Raw genomic sequence first — 22,956 nt, 5'->3', positions numbered from 1 at the left:
TGATCTAACCAATTTTTTGCTTTAATTACGCAAAAATATCTTTATAAATGATAAAAAATTATCTCTAATTAATTAGGAAAACTTTTATTTTAGGAGCTTTTTTGTGTCGACTTAGGGTGTGTTCTATTCACCTGATTTTTACTTATTTGAACTTATCAACCCTTATTAGAACTTATTTTAGTTATAAATTAAATCTGGGCTTGATTAACCCTTATCACAACTTATCTGAACTTATTTTAAGGTGAACTGAACAGAGCTTTATGGTTTGTTCTCATACTGAATTGAGATGAACTAAATATTTAGAAACTGAACTAAACTAAAAAATAAGCCGAATAGAATAAACCCTTACTACAGAAAAACATTACCAAATTGTTTTTCCTCAACTTTTTTCATAATATTATTTAAATTTTCTAAAATAACCAATAAGATTTAGTCTGGTCTTTATACTTGTTTTTCCGATCAAGTCCTAGCTTAATCAGTCCGGTCTCTATTTCTTAAATTTTCATTACCTGACACATAAGAAGTCACAACACAAACCTTTCACATTGCTAGTTCACCCTTGAGACCTTGATCGCCTTCTTACTATTGCTTCTGCTATGAATGGAAGATAATCACCAATCTAAAATAAATAAAGGCACACTTGAATCCCTGAAACTAGTGAAAATTTAGATACTACTCGTACTAGTTTAGAAGCCATTGTAGGTGACTCCTTCGGGCAAAGTATTTCTAAACTCCTTAATACGCTTTTTTGTAGATTTTCTAATTTGTTCAGGCCCCAGAATTTACAACAAAATACATCTTTCAGCATGATGGAATTCTCGACTACATAGGTAGCAAACTCGATGTCAATTGGTAGTCCTAGAATGCCAATGTGCTCTAATGTCTTCAAGCTTTTTAGAGGACGCCCTTTGTGTTTGACTATATCTCTCCTAAACTCAGTATTCATGTTATATAATATGGAGAACTGCAATGCAAGATGGGAAAAATCACAATCATCATTAAGCAAAACACTCCAGAAATGGTTATACAAATATATATAGGGCCGGAATCTGGTGAGAATGGGTCTTTATGTGAAAGAGAACCCTTTTGTGAGAATTGTTGCAATGACAATGAGTAAGCAACATTTGATAATGAACAAATAATGCGCTCATTTATCAAATGAGCAACAATACTCGCATATTAAAAGGGTTCTCACATATAGGAGAAGGAGTTGTCACGAGAACCTTTTCCTATATATATATATATATATATATATATATATATATATATATTTGAAACAATATGTGAAAAAGGTGAGGGTGTCTTGCCTTCATAGTGAGTTTCTCCAAGAATGGAGATGCCTCAATAAAATCAGCCCATCCAAGTAGGCTTTCGTTACCCTTTGATGTAACATGGAATTCCATATGTTTGAGATTTGTCATGCAAGGTGGGTTATTGATCCCCATATTCACCTGCAAAAGAAAATGATACTTACAAAATAAATACATAAATAAAGCAACCGGAGTAGTACTTATTCACAATGGCATCTATTGGAATACCTTGACAAGGTTGTCAACAAATGGGTGATCCAACATAAAGTCCCAACTCATGAACTTGACATTCGAGAAGCACGTTGAAAGGGAGTTAAGAACATGATTTACAATCTCTCCTTGAAACTCACCATTACCGATTGATACCTTGGAAAGCAGTAGCGAATCTCTAATATGGAGGTCTATAGGCCGCCAATGATGAGTAAATGACACAAGTTTTGGGACCTTAATGTCAATGCTCATCAAACGGGGACAATCTAATACCTTTAGATGCTTCAATTGTAAAGACAAATCCGGAAGATTTATATGTGTCCAGTCGATTGACCCATTAACAATGCAAAGATCCTCCAGGGCATAACACACACGCAGAAGACACTCGACGTCTTTTCCAGATACATTCACATATTTAAGACACAAAGATCTTAAGAATGTCATATTGCCAAGCAGAGCAAGAGATGATATACGACAGTCAAGAGGCCAAGTATAACAGTCAATCAAGGAAATACTTCTGTTGTAGAATGGTGTCAAGTCCAATTCAAGGTGTTTGACTTGTTTTGAGAATCCAAAAATCACCCATTTATCGATATCAGATTCTAATCTGACATCCAAATCGAAAATCACCCTTAACTCATCAATAACAGGACCAAGATGAGCTCCCACCACACTGTTAACCCACCCCGTAAAACCTGATACACAAGTAGTTCAATTCACTTATAACAATAACATAGTAATTTATAAGTGAGCTTATATTATACTTCATATATCAAAATTATCGAACCTGATCTTTGTTCCGGAAGTAACAGTTTATCTTTGATTGTAGAGTAGGGATCAACTTTGAAGAACAAGACAGGTAAACAACGCCACAAGTTATACCATGTGTGTGATACAATACTTGTTTTTCCGGCTTCCTTCATTGTTAAAAGAGACATGATTGTCATCAAAACATCATGTGGCAACTGACTCATTCGATCATTCTCAGCAATGAACTCACCCCCTTTTACTTCGGAACACTGAAGTAATGAATTATCATGGATATAACGCGAATTTGAGTATATTTGTAATGGACAAAAATGAATAATACACCTACCTTGTGCTTGCAAGATTTTAAGGCAGGCTCCATATTGATCACAAAATACAAACTACAATGTTAAACAATACTCTAATCAAATACAATAGTATAAATATAATCAAAGGTAACCCAAGTTACCCAACACTAATACTTGATTAAATCCAAATATCACTAACAAAAAAAATAAATAAAAAAAATAGCAATTTTAACAAGTAAATTTGATTCAATTATCAAATTAGGCTTGTTTGGGTCCAATTTATCTAATTGGGCCTAGTCATTTGTTTGGGTCCGATTATCTCATTGAGCCTGGTCGTTAAATGATCCAATATTCCAAGTTCAAGGCCCAAGCCTCCTATCAAGCCAAGTCAGCCATGAGTCCTTTGGTCCGAATTGTTGTGGTCAGCCCATGACTATTTAAGGGCCCAATTACTCTCCTCTCCTTATAGACAAAGGTATAAAAGCCTTCAATTGATTCATTTATGATATACACAAAAGCCTCAAGCATTAAATCTCTGGCATAGCTTCCTCTCTAAATACACTGTTTGACTTCGGCATCGGAGGAGTCTTCCTCGGATCCACCCCCGAGGCCAGTTTACGTGTGTTTGCTGTGCATGAAACCTTCGGCCCAACATCCACTGGACCGGACCAGTCTTCATCCACTTCATCGTACCTTCGGCAAGGTCCCATTGTTTTCATCCGAAACAATTTGGTGCCGTCTGTAGGGAGACGAGTACTACTACCCATGAAAATCCACTAATTCGCGAAAAAGTACTCCAACTTTGTTTTATTTTTCTATCTTCTTCTTATAAATAGAGTGATTTCACGAGAGGAGAGAGAATTTTGGGTTCAATTCTCTATAATCTTGAAGATGAATGGAACAGAGGTATAATCAATTTGAGCAACTAATTTCCTCAAAAAAAAAATAAAAAATTGAGCAACTGATTAAGTCTATAATTCTATGTTTTTATTTTGAAAAATTAATTTGTTCTTGTGATTGAATTTATAGGTAGCAACAGAATGTGTGAAGGAAGTGGAATTCGGGTTAATGACGGATGAAGAAGCAAAGAAACTTAGCGTTATTAATATTACGAACCCGAATATGCTTGACACTGTTGGCCGGCCTCTCCCTGGTGGCCTCTATGATCCTCTTTTGGGTCCGATGAATGATTATACTCTGTATGTCATTTTATTTTATTTTATTTCGACGTACGAGTATTTTAATTACAATATTGCATTGAAAATTGTGCAAAAAGCGACAAATAATGATTATTATAATGCTGTGGCACGGGCAAATTCGATTAATTACTTTCTAATACGGGCAAATTTGATGGACCAAAAAAAATCGTGAGGGTTGAGATTTGGTTACGGAGTATAATTAATTAAGGGGGTGGCATTATGTTTGTTGATTGTTTTGTTTGATGGTTAGAATGTGCATATTGTCTGTTTTAAGACATTGTTGTTTTATTTTATGTACAGTTGCAAAAAGTGTGGTCTTCGTGACCATTTTTTGCCCAGGACATTTTGGTCACATTGATCTTGTGTCACCGGTTTACCACCCTTTATTGTTCGATAGGCTCGTACGTGTTGTACAGAACACTTGTTTGATTTGTTACCGATTCAAGGCATCACAAGAGGAGGTAATATACTATTTCGTCGTGGCAAATAATATAATGAACCTAGTTAGGGCCTGTTCATATTTACTTATTTTCAGGTTCAGTTCAGTTCAGTTCAGCTCCAATCAGTTCAGTTCAGCTCTTAATTTCCCTCTCTCATAAAATATTCATTTCAGCTTAGTTCAGTTTAGTTCAGTTCAGCTCAGCTCCAATCAGTTCAGCTCAGTTCAGTAAATATGAATAGACCCTTAGTCCTTGTTAAGCTCCTTGTTGATTTCTTGCTTGTATATATGATTTTTTAGACGTATGTATCATGCCTAAATGAATGTTGATTGGTACGGTTTTTAAAATGCTTGCAGGTTGAAATGTGCATCTCTAAGTTGAACCTTATAATCAAGGGTGATGTTTCTGGTGCTAGAGAGTTACATGATGATGGTCGTGTTTTAAGTAATGATCACGAGGACAGTGATAATAGGGGTGATGATGTTTGGACCTCTTTTCAGCTTTCTGAAACACTATCAGTCTTGGATAATTTCATGATGAAGAAAAGGACCAAGTGTAGTCATTGTGATGTCAAGAGTCCTCCCATTACTAAACCAACCTTTGGTTTGATTCACATGGTAAATATATATACTAACAAGCTGCAAATTTCGATTACTTTTCCCTTTTGGTTGAGTTAGTCGTATGTGTGTAATGACTACTTTGTGTTTATTTGAAAATACTTTATTTGGTTATTCTGCTGTCTATATATTGAGATGAACGAGATTGATTCTGAAAACTTAGTCAAATACAGTCGTAATTTAAGGATTGCTTTGTCTTCCCTACTCCTTTTGATTGGGTATTATACTGGTGTATGGAGGAGTTCATGGAGTCTAACTTATGAGTTGCAGGGAATACTCGGAATCTATCCTGGAGTTATAAGGATGCATTTACATTAACACAGTAGTTAATGATAATTTTAAATTGTAAATGTATTCTATCAAAATATTGAACATGGATTTATTAGTTATGTGTTTCTTCTGCCAACATGATTTTGTTTTTCATTCTGTTCACTGTATTGAGTTTCGGTGGTGAACTGGGATTTATAAATATTGCTGCTATAAACCAGAAAAATGTTTACAGAACATTTTTGTTGAGACTAAATGAGGAAAATTTTCTCTGAATGTTTAATCATTGACTAACTGATTATATAAACTATTAATATGATTTCTTTCTTTCTAAGTTGATATCTATATAATTACTCTTTTTTAGGGTGGCTGGAGTGATGACAACACAAAGGCAAATATTATCAGAGGGCATAAGTTGGATGAACTTATGGATGAAGGAGATGTTGAAGGTCCATCAAACAAGCGGAGGAAAATAAATGATGATGTGCTGTTAAAATATATGAAGTGGAAAAAACCACGTTCTCTATTGCCAACAGAAGTATGTTATTTCTCTTTTTCAGATCATATATCATAAGGATAGTTCAAACTGTGGCTCAAGCTTTTCTAGTTTTATGTATGCTCTTGATGCTTTAGCAAGAGGTATTGCATAAATACTAACATGGACATGATGCAATTAACTTGATATTTGCAGGTCAGAGGGATAGTAGAGCGTCTTTGGGAAAATGAGGCTTGGTTATGCTCATTCATTTTTGATATTCGGCAACTTCACAATACATCTCAGAAGAAATCAGCTTTTACGTTGTTCTTCTTAAAAACTATTCTTGTGCCTCCTACGAAGTTTCGTAATGCTTCGAAAGGTGTACTAGTAAGTTTCAACTATATTCTCTTTTGTACACCCCAACTAACCTGGGAAGATTTCGCTGCTTGTTTATTGTGATTTATGAAGGTGATTATCTTTTATCAAGCTTGTTAAGCTGGCTAACTATTTGTCTTTGTGCCTTTTTTTTTCTTTCAAAAATACAATAAAAGAATTTTTTTGATAATTGACACTAGACTACTAGAGAGAAAGCATGAATTATCAGGTCACTTTTTAAAGTAGTTTATTACGGATCATGAAGTTTAAAGTATACTCTAGTATCATAGAGTAGTTCTGTAGTGATAATTCCCTTTTAATTTTGTGATATAATTCATGTAATAATGGCTAATATGGTATAAGAAAACTATGAGAACTAATTCTAGGCTTTTTTGGGATGTGGAAGTGATTGGACTTGGGGAGAGCATCAAGGACATTAGTATGATTCATTTTAGAGGCAAGGATTTGTTAGATGAGGACCTTGAGAGAATAATTCCTTTTGTTAGATGCAAGTTATGAACTTTGTTTTATGACTGCAAAGTTTTGGTTTTGGCTACAAGTTTACAACTGGTATAATAGTGATTCTGCCTTTCATTGTTACTGCTGATGACTTTTTGGTTGTGTTGCTGTATTACATCTTTATAATGCACACTCACATTTACAGGGTTATGATTGTTGTTCTTTTAGGTTACGGAGCATCCTCAAACTGTTCTGTTGGGCAAGATTTTGGATGCTAATGTGTCCTTGGCTAATGCTTATGAGCAGCATGCTGAGATTGATGTTATTCTTAGTAGGTGGATGAATCTTCAACAATATATAAATGTTTATTTTAACAACAAGCGTGCAGCAGGTGAGTCTGCATCTTTGTTTATTCATCAATCATCATCTTCATGTCCATGGTATTCATATTATGACCTTGTTCAAACATGTGATAGAAATTCATCTTGCGTTACGTCTTGTTATGATTCTATTCATAGTTTCAGTAACTCTAACAAGTGTAGATGTTGTTTTGATTAGTATCCTAGTATCACACAGATTTTCTCCAGAATATACCGGTTATTAGCTGCTTTAGATAAATTTGTCTTGTCTTTGTTTGGATAAATTTGCTGAAACTGATCATGTGTGACTATGTCTTGTCTTGTTCATAGAATGACAAGTTGCTGCCTAAATAAAGCTTCTTTGATCACCCTTAATTTATCCACATTGTCAGGTCTAGCACAAAGAAATAAGACTTCTGGAATATGTAAAATGCTGGATAAAAAGGAAGGCATATTCCGGCACAAGATGCTTGGGAAAACAGTTAATTATGCTTGTCGTTCTGTAATATCACCTGATCCTTATTTAGCTACCAATGAGATTGGTATTCCTCTTGTTTTTGCATTAAAGTTGACCTATCCAGAGGTGAGATTGATCTCTTTGAAATTAAGCTTTTGCAACCTTGGAAGAGAGTTAATATTGGACAATAAGGTTGTGGTTTCAATTGAAGTTTTATGTTGTCAATGCAGAGAGTGACACCATGGAATTTGACAAAGTTAAAGGATGCCATTCTCAACGGGCCTGAGATTCACCCTGGTGCCACACACTATGCTGATAAAGTATCAAATTATAAACTATCATGCAGTAGGAAATCGCGGGTAGCTTTCGCAAAAAAATTATCATCTTCAAGAGGAGTCACCTGCGTAATGGGGACATAGTTCTGGTAAATCGCCAGGTATGACTGTATGAGGAGATAATAAATTACTTCTGTCTAATGCTTTTTTAGTCCCTGATACATTTTGTAAATTACAGCCAACTCTCCATAAACCAAGTATGATTGCACTTACTGTTCGTGTCTTGCCTGAAGAGAGGACTCTTCGTTTTCATTATGCTAACTGCGAGTATGTTTTTCTTCCTACAATGATTCTTTGGTATATAATTCTGCTAGATTTTTGATGCTTAACTTGTCACTACTTGGTGGTTGTTTTGATTCAGCTCCTTCAATGCTAGCTGATTTTGACGGTGATGAAATTAATGTTCACTTTCCACAAGATGAGATCTCCCGGGCTGAAGCTTACAATATTGTCAATGCTGATAACCAGTATATTGTTCCTACTCGTGGTGATCCTAAAAGAGGCTTAATTCAGGTTTTAATCTTTAATATTAACTGAGGGTCAATAACTCAATATGATTGAATTTTTCCTGCCTATATCCCACTATCTTTTTTTCCCTATTTGTTTTTAATGTTTCTCATGTATCTGTACTTGTAAATAGGATAACATTGTAGGTGCTGTGCTTCTCACAAAGAGGGATACATTTCTTACCTTGGAAGAATTTAATCAACTTATTTGTATGTCCGGTGTGTGTTCTTTTGGCGTCCCCTCTCTCAATGCCAAACCTGGCCAGAAATTATCTGTTTTGGATTCAGAAAATGTGGTACAGGCTTATCCACCGGTTATAATTAGACCAAAGAGGCTTTGGACAGGGAAGCAGGTTCGAATGAATGCTTGTCTATAACACTGTATCAATCATTTGTATATCTTAGGTGTTAGAAATCTTATCTTTTAACCTTCTCAATGGACTTAGCTTTGACATTCTTTAATCACTCCTGTACAGGTCATAACTGCAATCTTAAATCAAATCACAACAGGATACTTACCGTTTACTGCTCAAAAGCGTGCAAAAATTGCACGAGAGTATTTTGGGATGGATGAATCTAAGAAGAATGGTGAAAGTCTTAAAGCAACTGATGAGGTTTCTCGAAAATTTAAATAGATTCGGAAATCTAAGAAGATGAATGTTGGAAGTTTAACAAAAAGCAGTGAAAAAGAGTGTTGGACGTTCAGAAAAAAACATTTCGAAACTGGTTTGGAAAGAAGGATGTCTGGGTATTCTAGTCACAGCATTGATGAAGATGTTGTGTTTGTTTACAAAAATGAACTAATTCAAGGGGTTATTGACAAGGAGCAGTTTGGAAAGTATGGATTAATTCACACAGTGCAGGAGATGTATGGGTCTAAAGCTGCAGGACACTTGCTTACTGCATTATGTCGTGTTTTGATTGCTTTTCTACAGGTGGCCTCCTGCTTTCTTATTGATTTTTCTTCCACTTATTGTGGAATGATTTGTTTATGATTTGATATTGCAATTGCAACGTTGCATGTGACTTGCATTAATATTTTTTTTTCTCATGCTATGCTTTAGATGATGCATGGTTTTACTTGCGGAGTTCATGATCTTCTCCTAGTACAACCTTGTGACAACCAAAGGAAAAAGTTGCTTGATGCTTGCCTTAACTGTGGCAACGATGTTCACCAACAATTTATTGGGCGTGAGAAAGAACATTTAGGTATGTAATATAGTTCTTCACTGTAGAATTTTTGCCTTCATTAACTTTAAGAAGAGTTAATATCGCATTATGTCTTAAGTCTCTTAATCTCTGTCACTTAAGGATTTATCATGATTTTATCTGCAAAAATTTGTTCATGATAGCAATTTTCTTTCGACCAACTCTTTTACCACTTAATGTGAGTGGGGTACTGGGGCATACCATGATTTTAATGAATGATGTTGCTCCTTTCATCCAAAAGTTTAATTTGGGTCACCAGATTGACCATTCTCATGTCTAAGTTCCTTAAAACAACTATGTTTGGGATAACTTCTTTGCTAACACAAAACTACTAGGGGTAGAGGCTCTCCTAGTTCACCTATTGTTCTACCTTGGTTTCACTTAAGTCTTGAAACCATCCTATTAAAGCTTCAAATTTCCAATTGTGAAAGGTGTTCAAAGCTCAAAACTAATCACAACACAATAAAAATATTCTTGGAACAAGGTATTGTGTTTTGACTTTATAATTTGACCTTGGTCTCACATACTACCTCTTTTTCTTTTTTTTTGATAAATTGCTATGTATCTTTAGTCTCACTTGTCAATGTATAACATGCATTACATGGAGGAGTTTCCAAGGCTTTCCTTTATTAGACTTGAAAGCTATGTGCGGCTTCTTGTTATTGTGTCTTAATTCATAATTTTGTATTGCAATTTACTTGTTAGTTGTTCTAAATTTTAGCTTTGTCCTTTTCTTTCCGTCCTTTTAGACTCTTTGGAGATGCAAATTGGAATAGAGAAAGCAATTCGGGCTAATGGAGAATCTGCAATAATGCTACTTGATGGGATGATGAGAAGTAAGCTTAATACATTGAGCTCAGCTGTCACTAAGCTATTTCCTGAAGGTCTAGTTAAGCCTTTTCGGAGAAACGCTCTTTCTCTTATGACACTCTCTGGAGCTAAAGGTGGCAGTGTAAGTTTTTGACTCTAACTGGCTTGTTGCTTTATTGCTCTTCATGTCTGAACATATTAGTTCGTGGTCCAATGACTCCAATAGTCCAATCAAAATGATCAGATTTTATATTTTGAATGGTCACACATAAATGGTAATTATGTCAACAAGCTAAAGCATATAATTGCTTTACAAATACATGCTTAAAAAAGTAGCATAATTAAATAATTATGATCAAAATAACATGCATTTGAGTGATTTGACATTGTTCATTTTGACAGATTAATGCTTTGATGTTTATTTTTAACAATACCACTTTATTTTTTCTCATTCGACTAGTGACTCCTATATTCTCTAAGTTTGCTGGTTTGTACACTTGCTACAGCTGAGCTGCAATCTCATGTGATCCTCACTGGTATTCATTTTCTTTTTTTATTTGGCAGTTCAATTTCCAACAAATTTCTCTCTTGTTGGGTCAACAAGAGCTGGAAGGGAAGCGTGTACCTCGGATGGTCTCTGGAAAGACATTACCATGTTTTGCCCCTTGGGACAGTTCAGCTCGAGCTGGAGGATTTATTAGTGATCGTTATCTCACTGGTCTCCGCCCCCAAGAGTTTTATTTCCACTGCATGGCTGGTCGCAAAGGGTATACTTTGTTCAATTGTTTTTCTCAGACATTTAATTTCTGCCCCCAAAATGTCTCATGTAGAACTTTTATCTATGCCTTAAATAGCAGTGACAATCCACCTAAATGGAAAGTAGCTAGCTGAGATAACTTTGCACGTGTTTTAAGATTTGAAGCTCATAATACGCTGTTAATCACACTGTCTGGACTCTGGAATGACTAATTCCAGACCAGTGTTTTTTAAGGGGGGAAAGAAACCTAGTTAGGAACTTAGGATCATCATCTTTCCTATATTTTAAGGAATTATTAATATACGGAATTCGAAGTAGCTTTGCCTTCAGATTCTTGTAATTTGCTAGGAAGGTGGGCTTAGTTTTCCCCTTTCCTGTTTTAGGTAGCCCCATTATTTAAGTTTTATGTACGAAATTTTCTTTTACATGTAATACGGAATCAGGGGTTTGAGGTGAGGGTGTTAGTTAAGAATAACTTGATGTTTAGTTTTTTTTGATTCATGTGCTGTCTTTTTGTTTATAGATTAGTCGATACAGCTGTCAAAACATCTCGCAGTGGATACCTGCAAAGGTGCTTGATTAAAAATCTGGAGTGCCTCAGTGTTAATTATGACTACACAGTTCGTGATGGAGATGGGTCCATCATCCAGTTTCGCTATGGAGAAGATGGGGTTGATGTTCATAAGATGAGCTATATTCGACAGTTTGAAGCATTAGCATTGGTTGGGATGCCTTAACCTACAAATGTTTTAGGGTTCCTTTCAAATTCTATGTAAGACTTACTATATTTTGATTTTGAATTTTCCTTCCAGAATCAACAACTGATCGCTAGCAAAAATCCTGTTGGTGAAAATGATGATGAATGCTTTTCCAAGTATGTTGAAGAAGACAATGAAGTTCCAAATCAACTTGCTAAGGAAGCTGAAGAATTCTTAAAAAATCATGCAGCAGCATTGAATTCTCGACATACACACCCCAAGGATTGTTTGAACTTTCTGAAATTGGTTAAGAACAAATACTACATGAGTCTTGCTCATCCAGGGGAGCCTGTTGGAATCATTGCCGCCCAGTCCATTGGGGAACCTTCCACCCAAATGACGTAGGTCTTCATTCTCCCTCCTAGTTTGTGTAAATATTAAGTTTTTTTGGTTATCAGCAGCAGGAAAACTTTTAAGTGAGGATTAAAAAAGTTGTGGCTAGTTGGTTCTTCTAACATGCAGTAAGTGCAGCAGTTAGCCAGTTAGTATGATGTGATTTCTGTATAATATTGCTTTATACAAGAGAAGGTGGAACATTCTCTGTTTTAAGCTCCTCCAGGCGTTATGCCTATTGTCTTTCAGAATACTTAGACTAGATGTCCTGAAATTGGATTTTGCTCAAGTCATGTTCTTACAAGCTGTTAGATGCTTTTTTTTTTTTTAACTGCACCAACCTCTCATCTGTACAATCATATTTTAATGCTTTTCTCATATTTCTTCATTAATTCATTTTTGTTTCTTGTTACCCGAGAGAATAGCTAAAAAATGAAGTTTATTCATAGCATGTTATTGCCAGATTGCAAGTGGCATCCACTTTCGCTCAGGAACCCTTTAATTTATGCACTCTCTTTTTGGTTTCGTGATTATGAATTTTCAGATTGAATACATTCCATCATGCTGGTCGAGGAGAGATGAATGTGACGCTGGGAATTCCACGTCTGTCAGAGATTTTAAAGGATGCGTCAAAGACCATTAAGACTCCTACTATGACATGCCCTTTGCTAAAATGCAAGGCAATGTGAGTTCTGTTTTTCTTTCTCGCACTATGATCAAATCTCATTATGTGTAATTAGAGACAGACAGATTATCTGTGCCGAATTGTTTGAACCTAAAGTTTTCAACTGCCAAAAAATAAAAGGAGAAATCAGAAAGGAAGATGAATGTGGAATGGTACAAGAACTTTTGTGCATATGGCAATTAATTGTTACATGTGGAGTTGGATTTTCTTGGGGAAAAACAATGATTTTCCTAGTATTAGGATCTATGAAGGTCTACATACGAGTCTGCTTATCACATTTGTAATTGTCGGAATGGAGAATTGTTTGCTGTTCTTTCGAGTTTCTGCCACATGCAATGATGCAAAGTTCTACTTTTCTCAGTGCCTATAATGTTGCAATATCTATGGTTATTACATTTTTCATTTCACGAATTTCTGCTGATTTATATGCTGTACATTTGCAGGGATGATGCAGAGCAGCTTGCTGCAAAGTTAAAGAGGATTTCGGTTGCTGACTTGATAGAAAACATGGAAGTTAGTGTTCTTCCATTTTCCATCAAGGAACATGAAATCTGCAGTATTTACAAGCTGAAATTAAAGCTTTATGATCCTGAACTTTATCCTCGTCACACTGATGTAACTTTAGAAGACTGTCAAAATACCCTGCTAAATGAGTACTTGAAGAAAATGGAAGCGGCAATATCAAGTCATTTGCATTTGCTTTCAAGGATAAGTGGTATTAAATTGGAATCCCAAGCCCAAACGGTAGGTTCAGATGAGATGGACGAAGATGGCTCTGAGTTTGAGTCACAAACAAAAGAAGATAGTGATAGTGAAGAAGAGGATGATCCATTCAGTTCAAAGGCTCGGAAAAAGAAAGGGCGATCTAAAGATGAGGTGGACTATGAGGATGACGACTCTGAAGAGGAAGTTGAGGAGGAGGTAGAACTGAACGAGGATGAAATTGTGAAAGAAAGTGTGGAGCAAGAAGAACTAAAAGCCTCCTCTGACCCGGATTCACTGCAGCCGCAAAAGGAAAAATCAGAAGCTGAACAAAGAAAAACATCAGCTAAAGATAGAGCAATACATGTTGCTTGTGATGGACTGTTTTTCGAAGTCCATTTTAAGTTAACCAATGAACCGCATATATTGCTAACACAGGTATGTTGGTAATGCAAAAATTCGTATTTGTTTCTGTTGGTTTTCATCATCTTGTAGACTATTTATGTTTGTGTTTATGTGACCGCTGTTTAAACATACCTACACTTTAAACTATACCTTCATGACTGGCATTAGAGAAACTTCATTGATTTTATGTGATGAAGAAGTATGTCTTAGATATCATTAAGTTATATTTTCTCACTCGAGGTTTTGTGCAGATTGCTCAGAAGACAGCTGAGAAAGTTTATGTCAAGAACCCTGGCAAGATCGAGCATTGTAAAGCTGTGGAGCTTCATTTGGATGACTCAGGAAATGGAGGGTTCTCGATGCTTAAAAAAAGTGAAAATTCTCGTCCTGCTCTTCAGACTGCAGGTGTGGATTTTACTACCTTTTGGAATCTGCAAGATGAGCTTGATCTCAATTTCATTATGTCCAATGACATACATTCGATGCTTGATACTTACGGGGTTGAAGCAGCAAGAGCTACCATTGTAGCAGAAATATTTTCAGTGTTTGGCCACTATGGAGTTACAGTGGACATGCGGCACTTGACCTTAATAGCTGATTACATGACACATACGGGCAAGTATAGGCCATTGAACAGATTTGGGAGCTTAGCCGAATCGATATCTCCATTGAGCAAGATGGCCTTTGTCTCTAAGTTCATCACTCAAGCAGCTTCTGGAGAAGTTGACATCTTGCACTGTATATCACTGGAAATAAGCAAGGAATTGTCTTGGTTTACCTGCTAAAATTGGCACTGGATGTTTCGACTTGTACTGTAATTTAGATGTGTGATATATTTAAAACGTGGATTATAGAACTCTAATAGATGATATAAATAATAAATTTAGCATAATACTTATCTAATTTTTTTATATGGCAATAAGTAAATTTGTTAATGTAGAAAAACCCCTAACAAATCCACTACATCTGGTTATATGCTTATACCAATTCATGGGTTTGGATTCGAGTACAATTTTCAAAAACCAACTGGACATCTACTAAAATAGGCATTTCGAGGTGGTTGTTGAACAAAATACGTAGTACTCTCTCACATACTTTCTCTTTCATGGTCCCCGTCATACTTTTATTATAATAAGTTATTCACTCACTCACAATATTATATTTATCTCCTAAAACTATGTGCGTTCCCAAGTGATGCATATAAAAAAAAAAAACGGAGGGAGTAGAATTTTTGTTCAAAATATCACCCAAATTAATTTTTTTTTACCAAATTGCAAGATTAATTTATTTTTATCAATAGTGTAATATTTTATTAAGACCTTGTTTAGTTCGCCTTAAAAAAATAATAATATTCAATAAAAATAATTTTTTCAGTTCAGTGAAAATAGTTTCAGTTCAGTAAAAATTATAAACTCTAAAGAAGAAATATAATAGAGGATTAGTAAAAATAATTTTAGTTCAGCAAAATTAATTTCAGTTCAATAAAAAATAATTTCAGTTCATTAAATATAATTTTTGTTCGGTAAAAATAATTTAGTTCATCAATAATAAGGTGAAGTGAATGGGCCTTAAATTATCGCTAGAGTTTTTTTTTTATTATTATTTTTTTTTACTTTTTTTTTTACCAATCTAATATAAGTATATAGGTATTCACTATCTTGATTTTTTGCGAGTAAATATTTTAGTTTTTTACAATTTTAAAGAATACTTCGTATATAGATCCTCACTTGGATTCACTTGTGAATATACAGTCCGTCTTGTGTGTGGCCACTTATAAATGAACAAAGTAACCCCTATAACACTAACAAGTATTCATTGTAATACTGATCGAGTAACTCCTATAAAATTGACTAAGTAACCCTACAACACTAAAAAAAAGTAACCCCTTTAACACTGTCCAAGTAACCACCCCTATTACACACTACGAATTAACCCCTATGATGGTTGGTCACACGGTGTGACCAGCCACATATAAGAATTTGTGGTTTTAGTTTCTTATCATGTCCTTATTTTACATTATTTATTATCTATTTGCTTTCAAATCTTTATTGTTTGTAAAATTAAAATACTAAATAACATTATTATAATATTAAATTGAGAAGTTAAACAACATTACAATTTTTCATTAATGGAAGAAAATCATCAAACTACAAGTGCTTAGCCGCTTAGGGCCTCTTCCGTTCAGCTTAATTCAGTTCAGTTCAGTTTAGCTCCGATCTGTTCAATTCAGTTCATAATTTCCTTCTCTTATGAACCATTCATTTCAATTTACTTCAGCTCCAATCACTTCATTTCAATTGTTTTCAGTAATTCGAAACATGCCTTTGGAGTCAATAGATCCATAAATTATCCTAGTATCATTTGCCTATCTATCATGAGTAATTGCTCCACAATTCCATGTGATATCTTATCACAAAAATCCACCCAAAGTGAGTAACGCTTAACTTGATCGTGCCATCACTAACTAAGTAACTATATGATTCATCACTAACAATAATATATCAATACTACCGATTAGTTCAATACAAATTCTAAAATGGACCTGCTTCACACTAATTCATTGTGGACCACTAAAATTAGGGAAACTATGGTTGTCTTATTAGAAAAAAACAGGGGTCACTATAATAGAAAAAAAAGTCTCTATGTTGAAATAAAAATCATTTTGGTAATATATAGGCTATAAGAGGTTAATTTTTTTAATAAAATATTTTATATACTGGTTAATATAAATAATAAATGTCACTATGTTAAAATTAGGGTCATAATGTTGTACTTTAAGTTCACAATAATATCTATTCAAAAAAAAAAAGTTCACAATAATATTAAACGTTATACTAGTTTTAATAAAGGTTACTATGTTAAAAATAATGTTACTATGTCAAAATTAAGGGTCACTATGTTTAATATAATGCCAATTACGTGTGTATAAATCTCGGGTCCACAATAACATTATTGTGGACCAGGTCCACGCAAGTCTTTCTGCCTGGTGAACCGGGTAGACACCAAAAAAAAATTATTCCAATCCCTCTATTTCCTTTAATAATCTACTACATAGAATTATCCAAAAATGATCCTATATGGCATACTTTTAATACCTAACTAGCTTATAGTCCCGTGCAATGCACGGATTCACCAAAATTTATAAATATTTTTATTTTAACAACTAAATTCGATATTCTGCTAATTATATTAAAATTTATGCATATCTTTTTAAATAATATTATTTTGCTTAAATTTTCTATAAATTGTTACAAATGGGACAGAAAGATTGCGTTTAAATAGGAAAGAAAATATTATAGTGTATTAAAATTGCCTAACATAATTTGACAAAAAAGGGAAAAAAATGGAGGGAAATTATTTAACCAGATTTTGCCACGTGTCATTTTTTATTCGCCTTTAGTATATAGTTATGATTAACAACTAAATTCGATATCTGCTAATTATATTAAAAATTATGCATATCTTTTTAAATAATATTATTTTGCTTAAATTTTCTATAAATTGTTACAAATGGGACATAAAGATTGCGTTTAAATAGGAAAGAAAATATTATAGTGTATTAAAATTGCCTAACATAATTTGACAAAAAAGGGAAAAAAAATGGAGGGAAATTATTTAACCAGATTTTACCACGTGTCATTTTTTATTCGCCTTTAGTATATAGTTATTGATTATAATAATGTGTAGCACATTTACCTTGATTATATATTTTGTGCGACCAAAAGATAAACAAGTATAATTGTTTGTATAAGAATCGATACTAGGTGTAATGACATTCGAGATCATGCTAGCTTGTTCTGCAAATTGGCATGTTTATAATACTACCTCCGTACATATAATTATTTGCAACGATTAGACATTTTTCTTCTCTACTTCGAATGTATGAGTTAATGGAGGATTGTATATGCTTAGGAACCGAGCCTATTTAGCATGCAAATTATAGAGTAATGCATGAGTTAATTGTTGATCAAGTTATAAAGTACCCATGTGCAAATAACTTTTGAATGTATAGTAATTACTAATGTGATAAAGTACAAATCATATGTTTGGTTGACTAATTAAGTGCAAATCAAAGTAATGCTAGTAAAATCATCAAATATTTTATGTATAAAATATTAAGAGATAGTGATTATAGTTTTGAGCAAGAAGTAAAATATTCAAATTCGGCTCCTCTAATATTATAGAATCATAGTGATTAGTTTTCGGTCAAGACTCGCTACTGATAAGAGGTAAAAGAATCATACACTGAGGTGAAAAAAAGGTGTAAGAATCATATTATAAAAATACATGTGGTTGCCTTATTATCTTTTATAGAATCGAATGTACGTAAAACGTAAAGAACAGATCAGAATCATAAGATTGATCTCTTGTAAGGAAATTACCAGTCTAAACAAAGAAATAAATAAAAAACATATATACTTGGAATTAATAAAAGAAATTACCAGCCTAAACATGTCAAGATCCAGATATATAAAACTATATATATAAATGTTAATTAAAGGAGAATATTATGGGATTAATTTACTGGGTATGTTAATTTCTCCTTAATTATGGAACTAAATAAGATAATATATGGGAATAATATGATTTAGGGTCCTATGATTTATTATTAAATCAACAATATTTTTGTAGTATAAAAAGGCCTTAAGTTTATAACATTTAGCCATAATCAAATACTTTGTAGTCTTTACAAGGCTAAGTAAAATATTGCTCTCGACACAAATTACTTTCATAATACAAATTCTTCTCAAAATTCAAGATGAAATCATCCCAATTCATCTCTATCATGCTGGTCGTACTACTCATTGCTAATTCCTACGGTATACATTTTTATTTTTTATTTTTTATTTTTACAAAAAAAAATAAAAATAAAATGCTAGTATTGTCTTATTGATGGATTGATCATTTGACTCTTTTCTAATTGTTTTATTTATTTAATACTTGTCCCCTATTTATGTTAACATGTAAATAATTAAAGTAATTTTTACTAATTTATTTATTTTAAGGGATAGTATTGATAATTTAAGATTTATTCCCCATAAAAACATCATTTTATGGGTATATAAAATGAATATGTTTAAACCATGTCAATTGAGAATGTTACTCCGTATGATGAATTACCTAGCCGTTGATATCATTCGTATATACTACATACGTTATAATTTGGTGGTACATTATTAATAACAAATTGTGTTGTAAATTAGGAATTGATGATAAAAAGACGCGTAATAAATTGTGTTGTAATGCAAAAACAGGTGGTACATTGGCAGGAAGAGTACAAGGGTCAGCGGAAATAGATGGCATGAATGAGAATGACGCGGAGTGTGACAATATAGGTGCATGTACTCCCGTCTTTGTAATTCACATTGCCACTCTCGTCGGGGTACTTCTGGACAATGCCAAACCGATCCCACCAAGAAAGTTGTTGTTTGTTGTTCTTAATTTTATCGTCTTAATTACACTCAATTCAATAATTCAAGTAATGATAAATAAATATGTTCTTTACATAATCTCCTTATTCGGAGCAAAACATATCATAATCATATGATTGTAAGAAAAATAAATTTAATTTGATTAATGTGGAGAGGATTACAGTTTTGTAATTCTAATATAAGACAATTCTATGTACTTAAGTGTAATATAATTTTTATCTTTTAAGTGATTGATAATCTTAAAGAATAGTTTTTTTTATTTTTTATGCATATATATGAGAGTAGTGATTCTAGTGAATGGTTAAAGAGGACAAGTTAACAAGTACATGCTATAATTCCCTTTGTTTTTAAGTCAAATAAGGAAAAGGGGAAAGAAGTTTATCTTGGGTTTTCTTCACTCTCGGCAAAGTTTGATTTACCTCAAGTGTTGAATAACTATACCCCTTCTCTAGAAACCCTTCTTCCTAAACTTTAATTTTTTATCTTTCTTAATCCCTTCCTTAATAAAACTTTATTAAAATAAAATTTCTTAAATTAAACCGCAACTTCAATAAAATAATTAGTTAAATAAACTTTCCTTTTAAAAAATATTTCTATAATTATTTTAATGCATAATTAGAATACTTTAATTAAAATATTTCAATTTATTTAAATACTTCTCAAAATACTTATTTTTAATAAAATACGGGGTATTACATTTACAACTTGACGGATTTCATTAACTCAAGCCTACCATGAAAATCTATGACAGCATATAATGATTATATATGGTTCCAAACGGCATTATATGACCCCCAAATGTATTCCCCAAAATCTCAAGACTTTGCTACACCGGGCCCCGAAACCTCCAAAATTTCCGGAAAATGTGGACATTAGCCTTCAATTTTAGAAAATTTTGACTTTTTTTCATCGGAAAATAAAAATTGCCAAAATGTTTACCATTTTACCGATTTACAACTTGCACCGATTTCATTAACTCAAGCCTACCACGAACATTTATGACAACAAATAATGATCATATATAGTTCCAAACGACATTATATGACCCCGAGATGTATTCCCTATAATCTCAAGGCTTTTCGATACCGGGCCCCGAAACCTCAAAAAATTTTAAAAAAGCGTGGATATTAGCCTTTATTTTTGGAATTTTTAGACTTTTTTTGCCCGAAAATAATAATTGCCGAAATATTTACCATGGTTCCGAATACTCTTCGGGAGTCCAATTGGGTGGGTGAAACCATCCAATTTGCCTTTAAACGACCTATTTAGGTTATAATAACTTGCACCGATTTCATTAAATCAAGCATACCACAAACATTTATGACAACATAAAATGATAATACATGGTTCCAAACGTCATTATATGACCCCGAGATGTATTCCTTAAAATCTCAAGACTTTTCGACACCGTGCCCCGAAACCTCCAAAATTTCTTAAAAAGCGTGGATATAAGCCTTCAATTTTGGAATTTTTTTACTTTTTTTCGCCCGAAAATAAAAATTGACGAAATTTTTACCATGGTCCCTAATACCCTCCGGGAGTCCAATTGGGTGTGTTGAACTATCCAATTTGCCTGTAAATGGCCAATTTACCGGTTTACAACTTGCATCGGTTTCATTAAATCAAGCCTACCACGAACATTTATGACAACATATAATGATCATAAATGGTTCCAAACGGCATTATATGACCCCGAGATGTATCCCCTAGAATTTCAAGACTTTTCAATACCGGGCCTCGAATCCTCCAAAATTTCTCAAAAAGCGTGGATATTAGTCTTAAATTTTGGAATTCTTTGTCTAGAAATAATTTTTTTTGAAATGTTTACCATGGTCCCTAATATCCTCCGGGAGTCCAATTGGGTTAGTGGAACCATCCAATTTGCCCTTAAACGGCCAATTTATTACCGGTTTACAACTTGCACGGATTTCATTAATTAACTCAAGCATACTACAAACATTTATAACAACATATAATGATCATAAAATGGTTCCAATTGGCATTACCTGACCCCGAGATGTATCCCCTAGAATTTCAAAAAATACAAAAAATTCCAAAATTGAAGGTTAATATCCACGTTTCTTTTTAGAAATTTTGGAGGTTTCGGGGCCCGGTGTAGAAAAGTCTCGATATATTAAGGGATACATATCAGGGTCATATAATGCCATTTGGAACCATATATGATCATTATATGTTGTCATAAATATTCGTAGTAGGCTTGAGTTAATGAAATCAGTATAATTTGTAAACCGGTAAATTGGTCGTTTAAAGGCAAATTAGATGGTTTCACAAACTTAATTGGACTCCCGGAGGGTATTAGGGATCATGTTGAACATTACGGAAATTTTTATTTCCGAGCAAAAAAAAGTCAAAAAATTCCAAAATTGAAGGCTAATATCCACGTTTTTTTAGAAATTTTGGAGGTTTCGGGGCCCGGTGTCGAAAAGTCTTGAAACTCTAGGGGATACATCTCGGGGTCATATAATGTCGTTTACAACCATATATGATCATTATTTGTTGTCATAAAGTTCGTGATAGACATGAGTTAATGAAATCGGTGCAAGGTGCACTGGATGAAACATAACTTACTTCAAGTATGATGTTCAATTGACATGAGAAACAATCAAACTAATTAAGAAATGAAAGTAGCGATTGAACCTTTTGTAAAAAAAATAATAATAATAATAATAATAATAATAATAATAATAATAAAATTGAACCTTTTTTTTTATATTTAAAGAATCTAACCTTTTGTAAGAAATGTGTTTTAAAATTGTTCATAAAGCTTTGGGATGCATCCAAAATTGGAAATCAAATCACTACTCCAAATTATTTAGCCGTATGCATAATATAATGTGAGAACGAAGAAAAAAAATTATTACTCGTAAATTTCAAATATTGCATCACAAAGTCTTATTTCATCATATGTTATTTTTCAGTAAAAATAAAGTAGATAACAAAGGAATTCTATTGACAGCAACATTGATTAATCGCTCCAGTTGGATCTGTAACGCATGTTGCAGTAGTTCCAGGATGTTGTTGCGCACAAAGTGTTTTGCAATTCCCTTTCGCATCACAGTTCACCAATGTACTACATTGTGGCACACCAGCAGCATCCGCAACACTTGACAATTTCCCTGTTTCAACACCAAACATAATCATCTTATCATCGATTGTTACAATATTAATGTTCCGATGACTCACAGGAAATATTATAATGTAGACACAAATTTGATCATATATTTTGAGTAGGTACGTACATTTTTAGTTCACCATTTAAGGTATGTTGTGATCAATCATGTATACTTAAAATAATTCATATATCTAAATGGGCTAGACTTATCTAGCCAACATACGAAATAATATTGGATGGATAATTTAGTTTGTTATGTGACTATATGACACTCTTACTCTTTTAGACTCTTAGTCCACATGGTGGCATGGCTTATGTACCCATAAAATGATGTTTTTACAAGCAAGGAACAAATCTAAAATAATCGATGACACTTAAAATAAATAAATAAATAACTTTTTTTTTTTTTTTTAATTCTTAAATTTGCATGCATGTTAACACAAAAAGGAGAGAAATATTAAATAAAAATTGAAGAATAACATAAAAAGTAGTTAAAAAATATACCATACGAACTAGCAACGAGAAGTAGGACCAACATGACAGGGATAAATTGGAACGATTTCATCTTGAAATTGGAGAAGAGCTGTTTATGAAGGTAATTTGTGTTAAGAGAATAATATTTTACTAAAGGCCTATTTATACTGGAAAAATTGTTTATTTTTTTT

At 33.4% G+C, this 22,956-nt stretch overlaps 1 protein-coding gene and 1 pseudogene across 1 annotated transcript; one reads left to right on the top strand and one right to left on the bottom strand.

Moving 5' to 3' along the window:
• Positions 1–553: 553 nt before the first annotated feature.
• On the bottom strand, positions 554–3,285 carry LOC110683316 (putative FBD-associated F-box protein At1g78730). Its single transcript, XM_021859662.1, has 6 exons — positions 3,217–3,285; positions 2,308–2,668; positions 1,539–2,215; positions 1,308–1,451; positions 797–964; positions 554–619 (listed from the first exon to the last, which is right to left on the bottom strand). The coding sequence occupies exons 1-6, from the start codon at positions 3,283–3,285 to the stop codon at positions 554–556; spliced, it is 1,485 nt and encodes a 494-aa protein (XP_021715354.1).
• A 181-nt stretch (positions 3,286–3,466) lies between these two features.
• Positions 3,467–14,578, top strand: LOC110683315 (annotated as a pseudogene).
• The last annotated feature ends 8,378 nt before the right edge of the window (positions 14,579–22,956 follow it).

Source organism: Chenopodium quinoa, unplaced genomic scaffold (assembly GCF_001683475.1).
Source record: "Chenopodium quinoa cultivar QQ74 unplaced genomic scaffold, ASM168347v1, whole genome shotgun sequence".
In the NCBI taxonomy this organism is placed as follows: Eukaryota; Viridiplantae; Streptophyta; class Magnoliopsida; order Caryophyllales; family Amaranthaceae; genus Chenopodium; species Chenopodium quinoa.
The sequence above is the reverse complement of the archived record's forward strand: the minus strand, read 5'-3'. Positions and strand labels throughout refer to the sequence as shown.